Raw genomic sequence first — 19,314 nt, forward strand, 5'->3', positions numbered from 1 at the left:
GACAGAATATAGACAAACAATACAGACAGAATAGAGACAGAATAGAGACAAACAATACAGACAGAATAGAGACAAACAATACAGACAGAATAGAGACAGAATAGAGACAAACAATAGAGACAGAATACAGACAGAATAGAGACAAACAATAGAGACAGAATAGAGACAGAATAGAGACAAACAATAGAGACAGAATAGAGACAAACAATAGAGACAGAATAGGGACAAACAATACAGACAGAATAGAGACAAACAATACAGACAGAATATATTGACAAAGAATTTCCTCATCCGCACACTATAAATAGCTTATTCCTGTCCCTGTTTTACAACACTGGTGGTGTGGGTTTGATACCTGTGTGCCCCTTTCATACTGTATAGAACTGTAAAGTAACGTGTGATAAAGTAGCTTCATCTGAGCCAGACCAGCTCATTTAAAAAATTAAAAAATATGTTTTTCACCTTTATTTAACCAGGTAGGTCAGTTGAGAACAAGTTCTCATTTACAACTGCGACCTGGCCAAGATAAAGCAAAGCAGTTCGACACATACAACAACACAGAGTTACACATGGAATAAACAAACATACAGTCAATAATACAGTTGAAAAAGTCTATATACAGTGTGTGCAAATGAGGTAGGATAAGGGAGGTAAGGCCATAAATAGGCCATGGTGGCGAGGTAATTACAATATAGCAATTAAAACACTGGAATGGTAGACGTGCAGTAGATGAATGTGCAATGTAGAAATACTGGGGTGCAAAGGAGCAATGGCAGGAGCCTATCTCCTGTTTCTGTAGTGGACAGGACGCTAGTCTATAGCAGAGCCTTGGGATAAAAGCCTCTGAAATGATACATTTGACCAGTGACAACTGTTTGAGCTGGTCAGTTGTAGATTGGATGTACATTTTTTTGAACCACGTGATTTCTAACCTACGGAGACACATAATAACACATTTTTATAGACGAGATTCATTCATATTCAAAAACGCCACTAGACCATTCTCTGATGTGCGGTATGTTAATAGAAGTTTATCTCGGTTGAATCTGCGTTACTGCGCAGTTCCGGTAGTGTCCTCGCCTGCCAATCAGATCTCTGCTCACCCATCCCCTGGCCGCTGATTGGAACAAATTAACCCTCTAACGTTACTAAAGCTCTGCATTCGCACTTGATGTCTTTCTGTGACACACGGACTTTGTGAAATTGCAGAGATGGTGCTGAAGGCTGTTTGCGTGCTGAAAGGAACCGGTGAAGTTACCGGGACCGTATACTTTGAGCAGGAGGTAAAGTATGTCGGTAATCGGATAAATACAAGCCTGCATTTTGACTTTGCAGAACATATGCATTTGGCACACCTGACTGTCTGCGGCTGGCCTTATCAGTTAGCTAGCGTTCATTTACAAATCCGTTTAACATGACGACAAACTTAGCACGGCTAGCTAGGTAGGACGGCTAGCTAGCTTGTTTTTAATCAAAAACCCTTCCAGGGAATTTATGCAACGTTGTTTTAACTACCGTTAAGAGCTAACTCAGGTTACAACTTGGACGTGTTGTCATTTTCTCGATGTCCTTTGACCTAAAGCTTTAATTCTGTCCATCCTCAACCCCAGGACGGTTTCCTAGTTGATCCTGCGGGTCTCGGTTGTCATGGAGAAAACATGTCGACACGACAACAGTGAGCTGCTTATGTGCAGAACGGTTGCTAGGTTCCTAGTTGATCCTGCGGGTCTCGGTTGTCATGGAGAAAACATGTCGACACGACAACAGTGAGCTGCTTATGTGCAGAACGGTTGCTAGGTTCCTAGTTGATCCTGCGGGTCTCGGTTGTCATGGAGAAAACATGTCGACACGACAACAGTGAGCTGCTTATGTGCAGAACGGTTGCTAGGTTCCTAGTTGATCCTGCGGGTCTCGGTTGTCATGGAGAAAACATGTCGACACGACAACAGTGAGCTGCTTATGTGCAGAACGGTTGCTAGGTTCCTAGCCACTGTGCTTCTACACCTGCACTGCTTGGTGTTTGGGGTTTTAGGCTGGGTTTCTGTACAGCACTTTGAGATATCAGCTGATGTAAAGAAGGGCTTTATAAATACATTGGATTTAGATTGAATCCCTGAGCTGACGAGGTAAACATCTGTCGTTCTGCCCCTGAACAAGGCAGTTAACCCACTGTTCATAGGCCGGCATTGTTAATAAGAATGTGTTCTTAACTGACTTGCCTCGTTAAATAGAAATACATGGCCTAAAATATGAAACTGCCTAACTGGGGCACCGGGCTATGTAAAACCAACTCGTCCATTGACAAGGCAGTGGCGTTTGTCCACACGGTGTATGTTGCTTTGGTCTCACATGCTGCTCATTGGCTATTAGCCGTAGTCCTTGCCCAGTCGCGTTGTACTTCTGCTCATCCTACAACATGCACGACCAACATTTCTGACCTGTTAGAAAGTTATCGCGACATCCGACAGGGGTCTGTGGTACGGAACATCTATTAGTGCGGCCTTGACCCGTTCAAACGACGCGAGTCCCTATTTTGCAGATCCTAGACCATAGGATTTCACCCCGTACATTCCTCTGGGACGCCAACATCGTGTCGTGTATGTCTGACACTAGCAGGTGTTTTGAAGAGGACAGGAGACTGCCATCATGAAGTCGTTAGTGGGACGTCAAGGTCCGTGCAATCTGGGATCCTTGGGACGACCCCTCCATTGAAGTTTGATTTTAAAATGGTGTAGGGGCTAACAATGAAACGGATATTTCACCGGGTGGATAAATGTCAACCATCTATTTGGTGTTTACACTCACTACCAAATATGGTAGTGGGCGGATGCCCAGTGACCGGAAGTGGGAGAAGTTGGAAGGGGAAGGATTTTGGCCGATATTCTGCACATGTTCTCAACGATGTAAAAAAAAATCTCAGTACAGTTCTCTTCCTTAAACTAGAATCTGTTATGAACAGTGGACTCCATTTTTGTTGTTGTAGACTTTACCCTTTGCCAAAGTTTTAAAATTGCTAGATTTAGGAGTGCAAAGGAAGTGAGTTACTGCACATGTGCACTTCAGAGTAGGTGTTCCTTAATGGGAATATGCAGATGCATGTTAGAACTGGCCAATAGTATCTTGCTAGTTTGTGCTTGGTTAATTTTGTTCCCATTTGATATTACAGGCTGTGGTCTATCTTGGTTAAGTTTTATGGTAGGGATGTCCCAAGGATTCTGTATAGCACTGACTGATGTAAAACACTTCGTTTTGATAAAATCCATCAGTGATTGGATCATCTCTAACCAATCAGAATATCAAATGCTGCTTTATCCACATGTTCTGGCACTGGCCCAACCCATCTATTTCTGGGACCAATCAGACGCTCTAGAATGGATTTTCATTCTAGAAATCGTTGGGCGGTAGCTACTCCTATACAGACTCATTGTAGAGAATAAATGTACGTCCTTGTGCGTGGCATAGCGTTTGGCCACTGCAGGGAGTTTGGTTAGCCAGTCAAGCAAAATGTATCTTGCTACTAATGTTACGTGCTAGAAGTACCTAACGCTCGCTAGCTACAACTAGCCATACAATCAGTTGGCTGCCTTTTGATACCAGTCCAGTCCTAATCTTGCATTTTCCCTTAAGCCCTCTTTGTAAATCATCGATTTAGATAGCCAAATTATTTTGTAAGCAGGGTAAATTGTTGAGGTGAATGCAGGCTAATTGCTAGTGCTGCCTGTCATACAATACCTACAAGTAACGCTACTGCTAGCTGCCATCCGCCACTGCCAGCCACCGTCGCTAGCAGCTGCCGCTACTGCTACCAACTAACGCTGCTGCTACAACTACTACTAGCTAACACTACTTACTACTACTAGCTAACACTACCTACTACTACTAGCTAACACTACCTACTACTACTAGCTAACACTACCTACTACTACTAGCTAACACTACCTACTACTACTAGCTAACACTACCTACTACTACTAGCTAACACTACCTACTACTACTAGCTAACACTACCTACTACTACTAGCTAACACTACCTACTACTACTAGCTAACACTACCTACTACTACTAGCTAACACTACCTACTACTACTAGCTAACACTACCTACTACTACTAGCTAACACTACCTACTACTACTAGCTAACACTACCTACTACTACTAGCTAACACTACCTACTACTACTAGCTAACACTACCTACTACTACTAGCTAACACTACCTACTACTACTAGCTAACACTACCTACTACTACTAGCTAACACTACCTACTACTACTAGCTAACACTACCTACTACTACTAGCTAACACTACCTACTACTACTAGCTAACACTACCTACTACTACTAGCTAACACTACCTACTACTACTAGCTAACACTACCTACTACTACTAGCTAACACTACCTACTACTACTAGCTAACACTACCTACTACTACTAGCTAACACTACCTACTACTACTAGCTAACACTACCTACTACTACTAGCTAACACTACCTACTACTACTAGCTAACACTACCTACTACTACTAGCTAACACTACCTACTACTACTAGCTAACACTACCTACTACTACTAGCTAACACTACCTACTACTACTAGCTAACACTACCTACTACTACTAGCTAACACTACCTACTACTACTAGCTAACACTACCTACTACTACTAGCTAACACTACCTACTACTACTAGCTAACACTACCTACTACTACTAGCTAACACTACCTACTACTACTAGCTAACACTACCTACTACTACTAGCTAACACTACCTACTACTACTAGCTAACACTACCTACTACTACTAGCTAACACTACCTACTACTACTAGCCACTACCTACTACTACTAGCCAACACTACCTACTACTAGCCAACACTACCTACTACTACTACTAGCCAACACTACCTACTACTACTACTAGCCAACACTACCTACTACTACTAGCCAACACTACCTACTACCTACTACTAGCTAACACTACCTACTACCTACTACTAGCCAACACTACCTACTACCTACTACTAGCCAACACTACCTACTACCTACTACTAGCCAACACTACCTACTACCTACTAGCTAACACTACCTACTACTACTAGCTAACACTACCTACTACTACTAGCTAACACTACCTACTACTACTAGCTAACACTACCTACTACTACTAGCTAACACTACCTACTACTACTAGCTAACACTACCTACTACTACTAGCTAACACTACCTACTACTACTAGCTAACACTACCTACTACTACTAGCCACTACCTACTACTACTAGCCAACACTACCTACTACTACTAGCTAACACTACCTACTACTACTAGCTAACACTACCTACTACTACTAGCTAACACTACCTACTACTACTAGCCAACACTACCTACTACTAGCTAACACTACCTACTACTAGCTAACACTACCTACTACTAGCCAACACTACCTACTACTACTACTAGCCAACACTACCTACTACTACTACTAGCCAACACTACCTACTACTACTACTAGCCAACACTACCTACTACTACTAGCCAACACTACCTACTACCTACTACTAGCTAACACTACCTACTACCTACTACTAGCTAACACTACCTACTACCTACTACTAGCCAACACTACCTACTACCTACTACTAGCCAACACTACCTACTACCTACTACTAGCCAACACTACCTACTACCTACTACTAGCTAACACTACCTACTACTACTACTAGCTAACACTACCTACTACCTACTACTAGCTAACACTACCTACTACCTACTACTAGCTAACACTACCTACTACTACTACTAGCTAACACTACCTACTACCTACTACTAGCCAACACTACCTACTACCTACTACTAGCCAACACTACCTACTACCTACTACTAGCCAACACTACCTACTACTACTAGCTAACACTACCTACTACTACTAGCCACTACCTACTACTACTAGCCAACACTACCTACTACTAGCTAACACTACCTACTACTAGCCAACACTACCTACTACTACTACTAGCCAACACTACCTACTACTACTACTAGCCAACACTACCTACTACTACTAGCCAACACTACCTACTACTACTAGCCAACACTACCTACTACTACTAGCCAACACTACCTACTACCTACTACTAGCTAACACTACCTACTACCTACTACTAGCTAACACTACCTACTACCTACTACTAGCCAACACTACCTACTACCTACTACTAGCCAACACTACCTACTACCTACTACTAGCCAACACTACCTACTACCTACTAGCTAACACTACCTACTACTACTAGCTAACACTACCTACTACTACTAGCTAACACTACCTACTACTACTAGCTAACACTACCTACTACTACTAGCTAACACTACCTACTACTACTAAACACTACCTACTACTACTAAACACTACCTACTACTACTAGCCACTACCTACTACTACTAGCCAACACTACCTACTACTACTAGCCAACACTACCTACTACTACTAGCTAACACTACCTACTACTACTAGCTAACACTACCTACTACTACTAGCTAACACTACCTACTACTACTAGCCAACACTACCTACTACTAGCTAACACTACCTACTACTAGCTAACACTACCTACTACTAGCCAACACTACCTACTACTACTACTAGCCAACACTACCTACTACTACTACTAGCCAACACTACCTACTACTACTAGCCAACACTACCTACTACTACTAGCCAACACTACCTACTACCTACTACTAGCTAACACTACCTACTACTACTACTAGCTAACACTACCTACTACCTACTACTAGCTAACACTACCTACTACCTACTACTAGCTAACACTACCTACTACTACTACTAGCTAACACTACCTACTACCTACTACTAGCTAACACTACCTACTACTAGCTAACACTACCTACTACCTACTACTAGCTAACACTACCTACTACCTACTACTAGCTAACACTACCTACTACCTACTACTAGCTAACACTACCTACTACCTACTACTAGCTAACACTACCTACTACTAGCTAACATTACCTACTACTAGCTAACATTACCTACACCTACTACTAGCTAACATTACCTACACCTACTACTAGCTAACACTACCTACTACTACTACTAGCTAACACTACCTACTACTACTACTAGCTAACACTACCTACTACTACTAGCTAACACTACCTACTACCTACTACTAGCTAACACTACCTACTACTAGCTAACACTACCTACTACTAGCTAACACTACCTACTACTAGCTAACACTACCTACTACTAGCTAACACTACCTACTACTAGCTAACATTACCTACACCTACTACTAGCTAACACTACCTACACCTACTACTAGCTAACACTACCTACACCTACTACTAGCTAACACTACCTACACCTACTACTAGCTAACACTACCTACACCTACTACTAGCTAACACTACCTACACCTACTACTAGCTAACACTACCTACACCTACTACTAGCTAACACTACCTACACCTACTACTAGCTAACACTACCTACACCTACTACTAGCTAACACTACCTACACCTACTACTAGCTAACACTACCTACACCTACTACTAGCTAACACTACCTACACCTACTACTAGCTAACACTACCTACACCTACTACTAGCTAACACTACCTACACCTACTACTAGCTAACACTACCTACTACTACTACTACTACTAGCTAACACTACCTACTACTACTACTACTAGCTAACACTACCTACTACTACTACTACTAGCTAACACTACCTACTACTACTACTACTAGCTAACACTACCTACTACTACTACTACTAGCTAACACTACCTACTACTACTACTACTAGCTAACACTACCTACTACTACTACTAGCTAACACTACCTACTACTACTACTAGCTAACACTACCTACTACTACTACTAGCTAACACTACCTACTACTACTACTAGCTAACACTACCTACTACTACTACTAGCTAACACTACCTACTACTACTACTAGCTAACACTACCTACTACTACTACTAGCTAACACTACCTACTACTACTAGCTAACACTACCTACTACTACTAGCTAACACTACCTACTACTACTAGCTAACACTACCTACTACTACTAGCTAACACTACCTACTACTACTAGCTAACACTACCTACTACTACTAGCTACCACTACCGCTCTGCTTGTAACGTCGTTACAGATGAAGAGGCAGTATTTTTTTTTAGCCGAGTGCCAGTCAGTTTCTGCTCTCTCGCCCACTCCTTATGGATTAGTTGGCAACGTTGGCTTGACAATAACGGTAGGCAGTAGCAGCAACAGATCTGGGACCAGGCTAGAGTCATTCTGCCTTGGCGCTCATTTTCATTTCCCCTTCAACCTGGTCTGGTGTGTTGGTCTACTGTCAAAAAACAAAGCAAAGTTTGCCTGAAAAAGGCGTGTGGACAACGGACTGTGTCGTTGACAGTTGCTCCCTCAAAAAATGTCAGAAGTAGCGTAACGGCTAGCTACACTTCTTGGTTTTGTAGGTGCTATTCCAGTGTAACTCAAATGTTATTGGTCACATACACATGGTTAGCAGATGTTAATGCGAGTGTAGCGAAATGCTTGTGCTTCTAGTTCCGACCATGCAGTAATAACCAACAAGTAATCTAACCTAACAATTCCACAACTACTACCTTATACACACAAGTGTAAAGGGATAAAGAATATGTACATAAAGATATATGAATGAGTGATGGTACAGAACGGCATAGGCAAGATGCAGTAGATGGTATAGAGTACAGTATATACATATGAGATGAGTAATGTAGGGTATGTAAACATTATATAAAGTGGCATTGCTTAAAGTGACTAGTGAAACAGTTATTACATACATTTTTCCATTATTAAAGTGGCTGGAGTTGAGTCAGTATGTTGGCAGCGGCCACTCAATGTTAGTGATTTCTGTTTAACAGTCTGATGGCCTTGAGATAGAAGCTGTTTTTCAGTCTCTCGGTCCCAGCTTTGATGCACCTGTACTGACCTCGCCTTCTGGATGATAGCGGGGTGAACAGGCAGTGGCTCGGGTGGTTGTTGTCCTTGATGATCTTGTTGTCCTTCCTGTGACATCGGGTGGTGTAGGTGTCCTGGAGGGCAGGTAGTTTGCCCCCGGTGATGCGTTCTGCAGACCTCACTACCCTCTGGAGAGCCTTACGGTTGTGGGCGGAGCAGTTGCCGTACCAGGCGGTGATACAGTCCGACAGGATGCTCTCGATTGTGCATCTGTAGAAGTTATTGTTTTTTGGTGACAAGCCGGATTTCTACAGCCTCCTGAGGTTGAAGAGGCGCTGCTGCGTATTCTTCACCACGCTGTCTGTGTGGCTCATTGATATGCTAATTGCAACGGTCTTCCCAATCCGGACACATGATTTTGACACCTCATTTCAAACCCCATTCTGTAGTCTTAATTGTTACCCCCTGAGTGTTTGACTGTCCATCTGTGTCTTCAATGTGTGTGTGCTCTGTGGTTCCACTGTATCTCCTGTCCCCTCTCTCTATCCCGGTGGTCTTCTGCAGGTCACCCGGTGGTCTCCTGTAGGTCACCCGGTGGTCTCCTGTAGGTCACCCGGTGGTCTCCTGTAGGTCACCCGGTGGTCTCCTGTAGGTCACCCGGTGGTCTCCTGCAGGTCACCCGGTGGTCTTCTGCAGGTCACCCGGTGGTCTTCTGCAGGTCACCTGGTGGTCTTCTGCAGGTCACCCGGTGGTCTCCTGCAGGTCACCCGGTGGTCTCCTGCAGGTCACCCGGTGGTCTCCTGCAGGTCACCCGGTGGTCTCCTGCAGGTCACCCGGTGGTCTTCTGCAGGTCAACTGACGCGTGTCTCTTTGTTATCAGGGTGACGATGGTCCAGTGATGCTGACCGGGGAGATCGCAGGTCTAACCCCGGGGGAACATGGCTTCCACGTCCACGCCTTCGGAGACAACACCAACGGCTGTCTGAGTGCAGGACCCCACTTCAACCCCCACAGCAAGACCCACGGAGGACCCGACGATGATGTCAGGTGAGTCTGGGCTTATCACTAGTGGAGTTACCCCGCTTCAACCCCCACAGCAAGACCCACGGAGGTCCCAACGATGATGTCAGGTGAGTCTGGGCTTATCACTAGTGGAGTTACCCCGCTTCAACCCCCACAGCAAGACCCACGGAGGTCCCGACGATGATGTCAGGTGAGTCTGGGCGTATCACTAGTTAAGTAGAAGGGGGAACTCGTCTTTGGATCTGTACCATAATGGCTTCAGTGACCGCGTGGGCAGCACCATTTGAGGGATATCTCTGTTTTAATTAGAGATCGACCAATTATGATTTTTCAACACCGATACTGATTATTGGAGGACCAAGAAAAGCCGATACCGATTAATCGGCAGATTTTTTAAATTTAATTTTGTTGTAATAATTACAATTACAACAATACTGAATGAACACTTATTTTAACTTAATATAATACATCAATAAAATCTATTTAGCCTCAAATAAATAATGAAACATGTTCAATTTGGTTTAAATAATGCAAAAACAAAGTGTTGGAGAAGAAAGTAAAAGTGCAATATGTGCCATGTAAAAAAGCTAACGTTTAAGTTCCTTGCTCAGAACATGAGAATATATCAACGCTGGTGGTTCCTTTTAACATGAGTCTTCAATATTCCCAGGTAAGAAGTTTTAGGTTGTAGTTATTATAGGACTATTTCTCTCTATACCATTTGTATTTCATATACCTTTGACTATTGGATGTTCTGATAGGCACTTTAGTATTGCCAGTGTAACAGTATAGCTTCCGTCCCTCTCCTTGCTCCTACCTGGGCTCGAACGAGGAACACATTGACAACAGCCACCCTCGAAGCATCGTTACCCATGCAGAGCAAGGGGAACAACTACTCCAAGTCTCAGAGCGAGTGACGTTTGAAACGCTATTAGCGCGCACCCCGTTAACTCACTAGCCATTTCACATCGGTTACACCAGCCTCATCTCGGGAGTTGATAGGCTTGAAGTCATAAACAGTAGAAGAGCTGCTGGCAAAACGCAGGAAAGTGCTGTTTAAATGAATGCCTACGAGCCTGTTGCTGCCTACCACCGCTCAGTCAGACTGCTCTATCAAATCATAGACCTAATTATAACGTAATAACACACAGAAATACGAGCCTTTGGTCATTAAAATGGTCGAATCTGGAAACTATGTTTTCGAAAACAAAATGTTTATACTTTCAGTGAAATACGGAACCGTTCTGTATTTTATCTAACGGGTGGCATCCATAAGTCTAAATAGTGACACAATTTCCCTAGTTATAAGAAATTCATGTTAGCAGGCAGTATTAACCAAATATGCAGGTTTAGAAATATATACTTGTGTATTGATTTTAAGAAAGGCATTGATGTTTATGGTTAGGTACATTAATGCAACGACAGTGCTTTTTTTGCCAATGCGCTTGTTAAATCACCCGTTTGTTGAAGTAGACTGTGATTCAATGAGAAATTAACAGGCACCGCATCGATTATATGCAATGCAGGACAAGCTAGATTTATTTTTATTTTATTTCACCTTTATTTAACCATGTAGGATAGTTGAGAACAAGTTCTCATTTACAACTGCGACCTGGCCAAGATAAAGCAAAGCAGTTCGACACAAACAACAACAGTTACACATGGAATAAACAAACGTATAGTAAATATTACAGTAGAAAATAAGTCTATATACAATGTGAGCAAATGAGGTGAGATAAGGGAGGTGAAAGCAATAAATAGGCCATGGTGGTAAAGTAAATGCAATATAGCAAGTAAAACACTGGAATTGTAGATTTGCATTAGATGAATGTGCAAAGTAGAAATACTGGGGTGCAAAGGAGCTAAATGAATGAATAAATACAGTAGGGGAAGTGGTAGTTGTTTTGACTACTTATAGATGGGCTATGTGCAGTGATCTGTGAGCTTCTCTGACAGCTGGTGCTTAAAGCTGGTGAGGGAGATAAGTGTTTCCAGTTTCAGAGATTTTTGTAGTTCGTTCCAGTCATTGGCAGCAGAGAACTGGAAGGAGAGGCGGCCAAAGGAGGAATTGGCTTTGGGGGTGACCAGTGAGATATACCTGCTGGAGCGCGTGCTACGGGTGGGTGCTGCTATGGTGACCAGCGAGCTGAGATAAGGGTGTACTTTACCTAGCAAAGACTTATAGATGACCTGGAGCCAGTGGGTCTGGTGAAGAATATGTAGCGAGGGCCAGCTGACGAGAGCGTACAGGTCGCAGTGGTGGATACTATATGGGGCTTTGGTGACAAAACGGATGGCACTGTGATAGACTGCATCCAATTTATTGAGTAGAGTGTTGGAGGCTATTTTGTAAATGACATCGCCGAAGTCAAGGATCGGTAGGATGGTCAGTTTTACAAGGGTATGTTTGGCAGCATGAGTGAAAGAGGCTTTGTTTGGGAAATAGGAAGCCAATTCTAGATTTAATTTTGGATTGGAGATGTTTGACGTGAGTCTGGAAGGAGAGTTTACAGTCTAACCAGACACCTAGGTATTTGTAGTTGTCCAAATATTTTAAGTCAGAACCGTCCAGAGTAGTGATGCTAGTCGGGCGGGCAGGTACGGGCAGTGATCGATTGAAGTGCATGCATTTAGTTTTACTTGTATTTAGGAGCAGTTGGAGGCCACGGAAGGAGAGTTGTATGGCATTGAAGCTCGTCTGGAGGGTTGTTAAGTGTCCAAAGAAGGGCCAGAAGTATACAGATTGGTGTCGTCTGCATAGAGGTGGATCAGAGACTCACCAGCAACAAGAGCGACATCATTGATGTATAGAGAAGTCGGCCCAAGAATTGAACCCTGTGGCACCCCCATAGAGACTGCCAGAGACCCCTTCGATTTGACACACTGCACTCTATCAGAGAAGTAGTTGGTGAACCAGGCGAGGCAATCATTTGAGAAAACAAGGCTGTTCAGTCTGTCAATCACCACATCGGCAGAGTCGGAAGCCTTGGCCAGATCAATGAATACGGCTGCACAGTATTGTTTCTTATCGATGGCGGTTAAGATATCGTTTAGGACCTTGAGCGTGGCTGAGGTGCACCCATGACCAGCTCTGAAACCAGATTGCATAGTTGAGAAGGTATGGTGGGTTTCGAAATGGTCGGTAATCTGTTTGTTTGTTGACTTGGCTTTCGAAGACCTTAGAAAGGCAGGGTAGGATAGATATAGGTCTGTAGCAGTTTGGGTAAAGATTGTCCCCCCCCTTTGAAGAGGGGGATGACTGCAGCTGCGTTCCAATCTTTGGGAATCTCAGACGACACGAGAGGTTGAACAGGCTAGTAATAGGGGTTGCAACAATTTCAGCAGATAGTTTTAGAAAGAAAGGGTCCAGATTGTCTAGCCCAGCTGATTTGTAAGGGTCCAGATTTTGCAGCTCTTTCAGAACATCACCTGACTGGATTTGGGAGAAGGAGAAATGGGGAAGGCTTGGGCGAGTAGCAGAGGGGAGGGCAGTGCTGTTGTCCGGGGTAGGGGTAGCCAGGTGGAAAGCATGGCCAACCGTCGAAAAATGCTAATTGAAATTCTCAATTATCGTGGATTTATCGGTGGTGACAGTGTTTCCTAGCCTCAGAGCAGTGGGCAGCTGGGAGGAGGTGTTCTTATTCCCCATGGACTTTAGTGTCCCAGAACTTTTTAGAGTTTGTTGCAGGAAGCAAATTTCTGCTTGAAAAAGCTAGCCTTGGCTTTTCTAACTGCCTGTGTATATTGGTTCCTAGCTTCCCTGAAAAGTTGCATATCACGGGGGCTATTTGATGCTAATGCAGAACGCCACAGGATGTTTTTGTGTTGGTTAAGGGCAGTCAGGTCTGGAGTGAACCAAGGACTATATCTATTCCTGGTTCTAAATTTCTTGAATGGGGCATGCTTATTCAAGATGGTGAGGAAGGCATTCTTAAAAAATAACTAGGCATAACTAGGGAGAGGCGGGTGTAGTGTTTGACTAGATCTACGTAGGGGGGGTGAAGTGGTTTAGAAATGTCAGTCTGTTTGTTTTGCTACAATGTGCACGTAGGGGTTAAACTATTGAACAGCCGTCTCTCCTCTGACCAGTTGTTCTGTCACTGTGTTGCTAGGCACGTAGGGGACCTTGGCAACGTGACTGCAGGAGCCGACAGTGTGGCGAAGATCAACATCCAGGACAAGATACTGACTCTCACTGGACCCCACTCGATCATCGGCAGGACCATGGTGGTAAGAACAGACATTGCCTGACTCGTAGCTAGCTACATGTTGTGTCCACTAGGCAGGAAATGGAAGGAACCTGTAGCTGTATGTTGTGTCCACTAGGCAGGAAATGAGGTAGCTGTATGTTGTGTACATTAGGCAGGAAATGAGGTAGCTGTATGTTGTGTCCACTAGGCAGGAAATGTGAGGAAATGCTCAAAGTTCTCCAAGTGAACACAGCCCAGTTCTCGCCCCATCTCCCCTCTCACTGTCTTTCATTCTCTTTGGTGTTTTACTATCTTTTCCAACCTCTATCTCCTCTATACCGATAGATCCATGAGAAAGCCGATGACCTGGGCAAAGGAGGCAACGAGGAGAGTCTGAAGACGGGCAACGCTGGCGGTCGCCAGGCCTGTGGTGTTATTGGAATTACCCAGTAAACACTTTGCCCCCTACTAGGAGCACGGGAACCACTAGCCACGTCTTGAAGACCACCCCGACCCTATTGGAAGCTCTGTAAAGTCTTAACCCCCCCCCCCCCACATCCACCCTATCCCCCTACCTAAACCTGTACGGCAACTCATGGACATCTGACTGATGGCTTTCCCAAAAACAAAGATTGTCTGCAGGGTTAAGAGAATTCTTTGTCCCATTTTGCCCATCGACTTTAGTGGTGAAGATGATGTTTTGGGGAAAACTCCCCTCTGAAGGAGTGCTGGACTCTGAGGGTTTTAACTCTGGGACACAGCTGGGACATTGACGTTGAGGACAGATCTAATGAAGTGCACTAGGTGGTTGTGGCTAGGGGTTGATTTGGGGGGGGGGGGCGGATATATATTTAGACTGTTGTCTGTACACATTGGTCCTAGCTTTGTTGCTTCTGTCTGTAAAAGTACGGGTTTATTCTTCTACGCTGTCACAACGTCGAGTATGGAAGCTGTAAGCATTGATTATACATTAGGTGTCAAATGGCTTCCTAATGTAGTTCACTACTTATGCCCAGGGCCAGTAGGGTCAAAGTAGTGAACTAGGTGGGTAGCTAACTATATCGGGTGCCTTTTTCAGACACACCCAAGATCAGTGTGTACAAAGCTGCCCAATAAAAATACCTTGTCACTAATCCTTGGTGGTTTTTATGTTGCTGTTTTTTTTTTATGGTCGTTAGCCTAAATCTCTGGGCTTGTCCCGGGTCGTTAGCCTAAATCTCTGGGCTTGTCCCGGGTCGTTAGCCTAAATCTCTGGGCTTGTCCCGGGTCGTTAGCCTAAATCTCCGGGCTTGTCCCGGGTCGTTAGCCTAAATCTCCGGGCTTGTCCCGGGTCGTTAGCCTAAATCTCCGGGCTTGTCCCGGGTCGTTAGCCTAAATCGCCGGGCTTGTCCCGGGTCGTTAGCCTAAATCGCCGGGCTTGTCCCGGGTCGTTAGCCTAAATCGCCGGGCTTGTCCCGGGTCGTTAGCCTAAATCGCCGGGCTTGTCCCGGGTCGTTAGCCTAAATCGCCGGGCTTGTCCCGGGTCGTTAGCCTAAATCGCCGGGCTTGTCCCGGGTCGTTAGCCTAAATCGCCGGGCTTGTCCCGGGTCGTTAGCCTAAATCGCCGGGCTTGTCCCGGGTCGTTAGCCTAAATCGCCGGGCTTGTCCCGGGTCGTTAGCCTAAATCGCCGGGCTTGTCCCGGGTCGTTAGCCTAAATCGCCGGGCTTGTCCCGGGTCGTTAGCCTAAATCGCCGGGCTTGTCCCGGGTCGTTAGCCTAAATCTCCGGGCTTGTCCCGGGTCGTTAGCCTAAATCTCCGGGCTTGTCCCGGGTCGTTAGCCTAAATCTCCGGGCTTGTCCCGGGTCGTTAGCCTAAATCTCCGGGCTTGTCCCGGGTCGTTAGCCTAAATCTCCGGGCTTGTCCCGGGTCGTTAGCCTAAATCTCCGGGCTTGTCCCGGGTCGTTAGCCTAAATCTCCGGGCTTGTCCCGGGTCGTTAGCCTAAATCTCCGGGCTTGTCCCGGGTCGTTAGCCTAAATCTCCGGGCTTGTCCCGGGTCGTTAGCCTAAATCTCCGGGCTTGTCCCGGGTCGTTAGCCTAAATCTCCGGGCTTGTCCCGGGTCGTTAGCCTAAATCTCCGGGCTTGTCCCGGGTCGTTAGCCTAAATCTCCGGGCTTGTCCCGGGTCGTTAGCCTAAATCTCCGGGCTTGTCCCGGGTCGTTAGCCTAAATCTCCGGGCTTGTCCCGGGTCGTTAGCCTAAATCTCCGGGCTTGTCCCGGGTCGTTAGCCTAAATCTCCGGGCTTGTCCCGGGTCGTTAGCCTAAATCTCCGGGCTTGTCCCGGGTCGTTAGCCTAAATCTCCGGGCTTGTCCCGGGTCGTTAGCCTAAATCTCCGGGCTTGTCCCGGGTCGTTAGCCTAAATCTCCGGGCTTCACGTCCAGTGGAGGAGATTTGGAAGGATGGCCACGTGAGACTATATAAGGACAGTTGTAGTAGAGGGCTGCAAGGTATGCTGGGAAGGTTATTACTCAACAGATTGAAAAATCTCTTTCTGAAGACTTCGGAGTAAGCCTTCGCTGAAATACACGACCCAGTGAAAACGGTCTCATTTGTTGAATGGAGAGTGAACGTGTGCGCTAACATTATGTCGACTGCATCTCACCCAGGGTTGTTGACCGTGATGTTGCTGACTGACGGTAACGTCTAACAGGAAGACCACAGGAGATTGTGCCTGTCAAGTGGTAGTGTTGTTTGGTGCCTCTAGATGGCGCCACTCCACTGTCCAGTCACACGCCAAATCTGTATCTCAATTGCTTAAAAATCCATTTTCTGGGGCCTCATCGACAGTGTGTAATTCTCATTCAATTCGGGTGTATTTTTATGGTAATTAAAACCACATTTTCTGTATAAGTTGGAACTGGGCAATGACAGTTTTTCCAAGAATTCAACGGGAAGAGACTTGACAATTGAAACGATATGGTGCAAAGAAGCTCATCATTAGACTAGCTTAGGTTTCACCTGGTCTGTTATTTCTTATCATGCAATGGAGAGGATGTGTATATATTTAGATGCTGATAGTGAGAGGATGATCAGTGCCTGATTTCTGATCCTAGAGGGCGATGTTGAGCTTTGACTGGTAGGTTTGAATAATATCCGCGGACTGTCGTAACTACACGCCGTGCCAACTGTCCATTGGCATAATTACGTCACTACACGCCGCACACACTAGCATTACGTCAATACAAGCATTACTGGCGAGCTGATGCCACGCCCACTGGCGAGCTAACGCCACGCCCACTGGCGAGCTGATGCCACGCCCACTGGCGAGTAAATGCCACGCCCACTGGCGAGCTAACGCCACGCCCACTGGCGAGCTAACGCAACGCTAAATATCTGCTGCAGCTAGACCCTGTTGAACCCAACTCTCGCGTGACACTACTTGGTGGGCGCGGTGAGTAGTCGATCGTGACTACAAGCCACACCAGTCTGCGGTCTGTAGATAGACCATACTTGGTAGAGTACACTACTACCTCTGAATCAACAGAGGTAGTAGTGGGTCAAATCAAATATACATACATACATATATGTCCAAACTTTGACTGGTCCTGTAGATATATACACTGCTCAAAAAAATAAAGGGAACACTTAAACAACACAATGTAACTCCAAGTCAATCACACTTCTGTGAAATCAAACTGTCCACTTAGGAAGCAACACTGATTGACAATAAATTTCACATGCTGTTGTGCAAATGGAATAGACAAAAGGTGGAAATTATAGGCAATTAGCAAGACACCCCCAAAAAAGGAGTGATTCTGCAGGTGGTGACCACAGACCACTTCTCAGTTCCTATGCTTCCTGGCTGATGTTTTGGTCACTTTTGAATGCTGGCGGTGCTCTCACTCTAGTGGTAGCATGAGATGGAGTCTACAACCCACACAAGTGGCTCAGGTAGTGCAGTTTATCCAGGATGGCACATCAATGCGAGCTGTGGCAAAAAGGTTTGCTGTGTCTGTCAGCGTAGTGTCCAGAGCATGGAGGCGCTACCAGGAGACAGGCCAGTACATCAGGAGACGTGGAGGAGGCCGTAGGAGGGCAACAACCCAGCAGCAGGACCGCTACCTCCGCCTTTGTGCAAGGAGGTGCACTGCCAGAGCCCTGCAAAATGACTTCCAGCAGGCCACAAATGTGCATGTGTCAGCATATGGTCTCACAAGGGGTCTGAGGATCTCATCTCGGTACCTAATGGCAGTCAGGCTACCTCTGGCGAGCACATGGAGGGCTGTGCGGCCCCACAAAGAAATGCCACCCCACACCATGACTGACCCACCGCCAAACCGGTCATGCTGGAGGATGTTGCAGGCAGCAGAACGTTCTCCACGGCGTCTCCAGACTCTGTCACGTCTGTCACATGTGCTCACGTGCTCAGTGTGAACCTGCTTTCATCTGTGAAGAGCACAGGGCGCCAGTGGCGAATTTGCCAATCTTGGTGTTCTCTGGCAAATGCCAAACGTCCTACACGGTGTTCGGCTATAAGCACAACACCCACCTGTGGACGTCGGGCCCTCATACCACCCTCATGGAGTCTGTTTCTGACCGTTTGAGCAGACACATGCACATTTGTGGCCTGCTGGAGGTCATTTTGCAGAAGTGTGATTCACTTGGAGTTACATTGTGTTGTTTAAGTGTTCCCTTTATTTTTTTGAGCAGTGTATTTATAAAGGCCTTTTTACATCTGCAGACGTCACAAAGTGCTTATACAGAAATCCAACCTAAAACCGCAAGCAATGCAGACGTGGTAGCGAAGAAAAACTCCCTAGAAAGGCAGAAACCTAGGAAGTAACCTAAAGAGGAACCAGGCTCTTTTCTTCAAAGATGTTCATGAATTTATCACTGCTCTTGGGGAATACATTACATTTTACATTACATTTAAGTCATTTAGCAGACGCTCTTATCCAGAGCGACTTACAAATTGGTGCATTCACCTTATGACATCCAGTGGAACAGCCACTTTACAATAGTGCATCTAACTCTTTTAAGGGGGGGGGGTCAGAAGGATTACTTTATCCTATCCTAGGGATTCCTTATTCCTACTGTTTTTTAGTTAGCTTTGCGACAGTATCAAATACATTTTGCATTG

At 45.3% G+C, this 19,314-nt stretch overlaps 1 protein-coding gene across 1 annotated transcript; it reads left to right on the forward strand.

The window, feature by feature from the left end:
- Positions 1 to 1,126: 1,126 nt before the first annotated feature.
- On the forward strand, positions 1,127 to 15,328 carry LOC129867899 (superoxide dismutase [Cu-Zn]-like). Its single transcript, XM_055941372.1, has 4 exons — positions 1,127 to 1,283; positions 9,863 to 10,029; positions 14,118 to 14,235; positions 14,541 to 15,328. Exons 1-4 carry the CDS (start codon positions 1,212 to 1,214, stop codon positions 14,646 to 14,648), a joined length of 465 nt encoding a protein of 154 aa, XP_055797347.1. The 5' UTR covers positions 1,127 to 1,211; the 3' UTR covers positions 14,649 to 15,328.
- The last annotated feature ends 3,986 nt before the right edge of the window (positions 15,329 to 19,314 follow it).

The sequence above is a fragment of the Salvelinus fontinalis genome, chromosome 13 (assembly GCF_029448725.1).
Source record: "Salvelinus fontinalis isolate EN_2023a chromosome 13, ASM2944872v1, whole genome shotgun sequence".
NCBI lineage: Eukaryota > Metazoa > Chordata > Actinopteri > Salmoniformes > Salmonidae > Salvelinus > Salvelinus fontinalis.

Excerpts from the sequence above, each read along its gene's own strand:
- LOC129867899 (XM_055941372.1), top strand. The coding sequence starts at position 1,212 with ATGGTGCTGAAGGCTGTTTGCGTGCTGAAAGGAACCGGTGAAGTTACC. Across the intron at positions 10,030-14,117 it reads GGACCCGACGATGATGTCAG|GCACGTAGGGGACCTTGGCA; the intron begins GTGAGTCTGGGC and ends CTGTGTTGCTAG. Across the intron at positions 14,236-14,540 it reads TCATCGGCAGGACCATGGTG|ATCCATGAGAAAGCCGATGA; the intron begins GTAAGAACAGAC and ends CTATACCGATAG.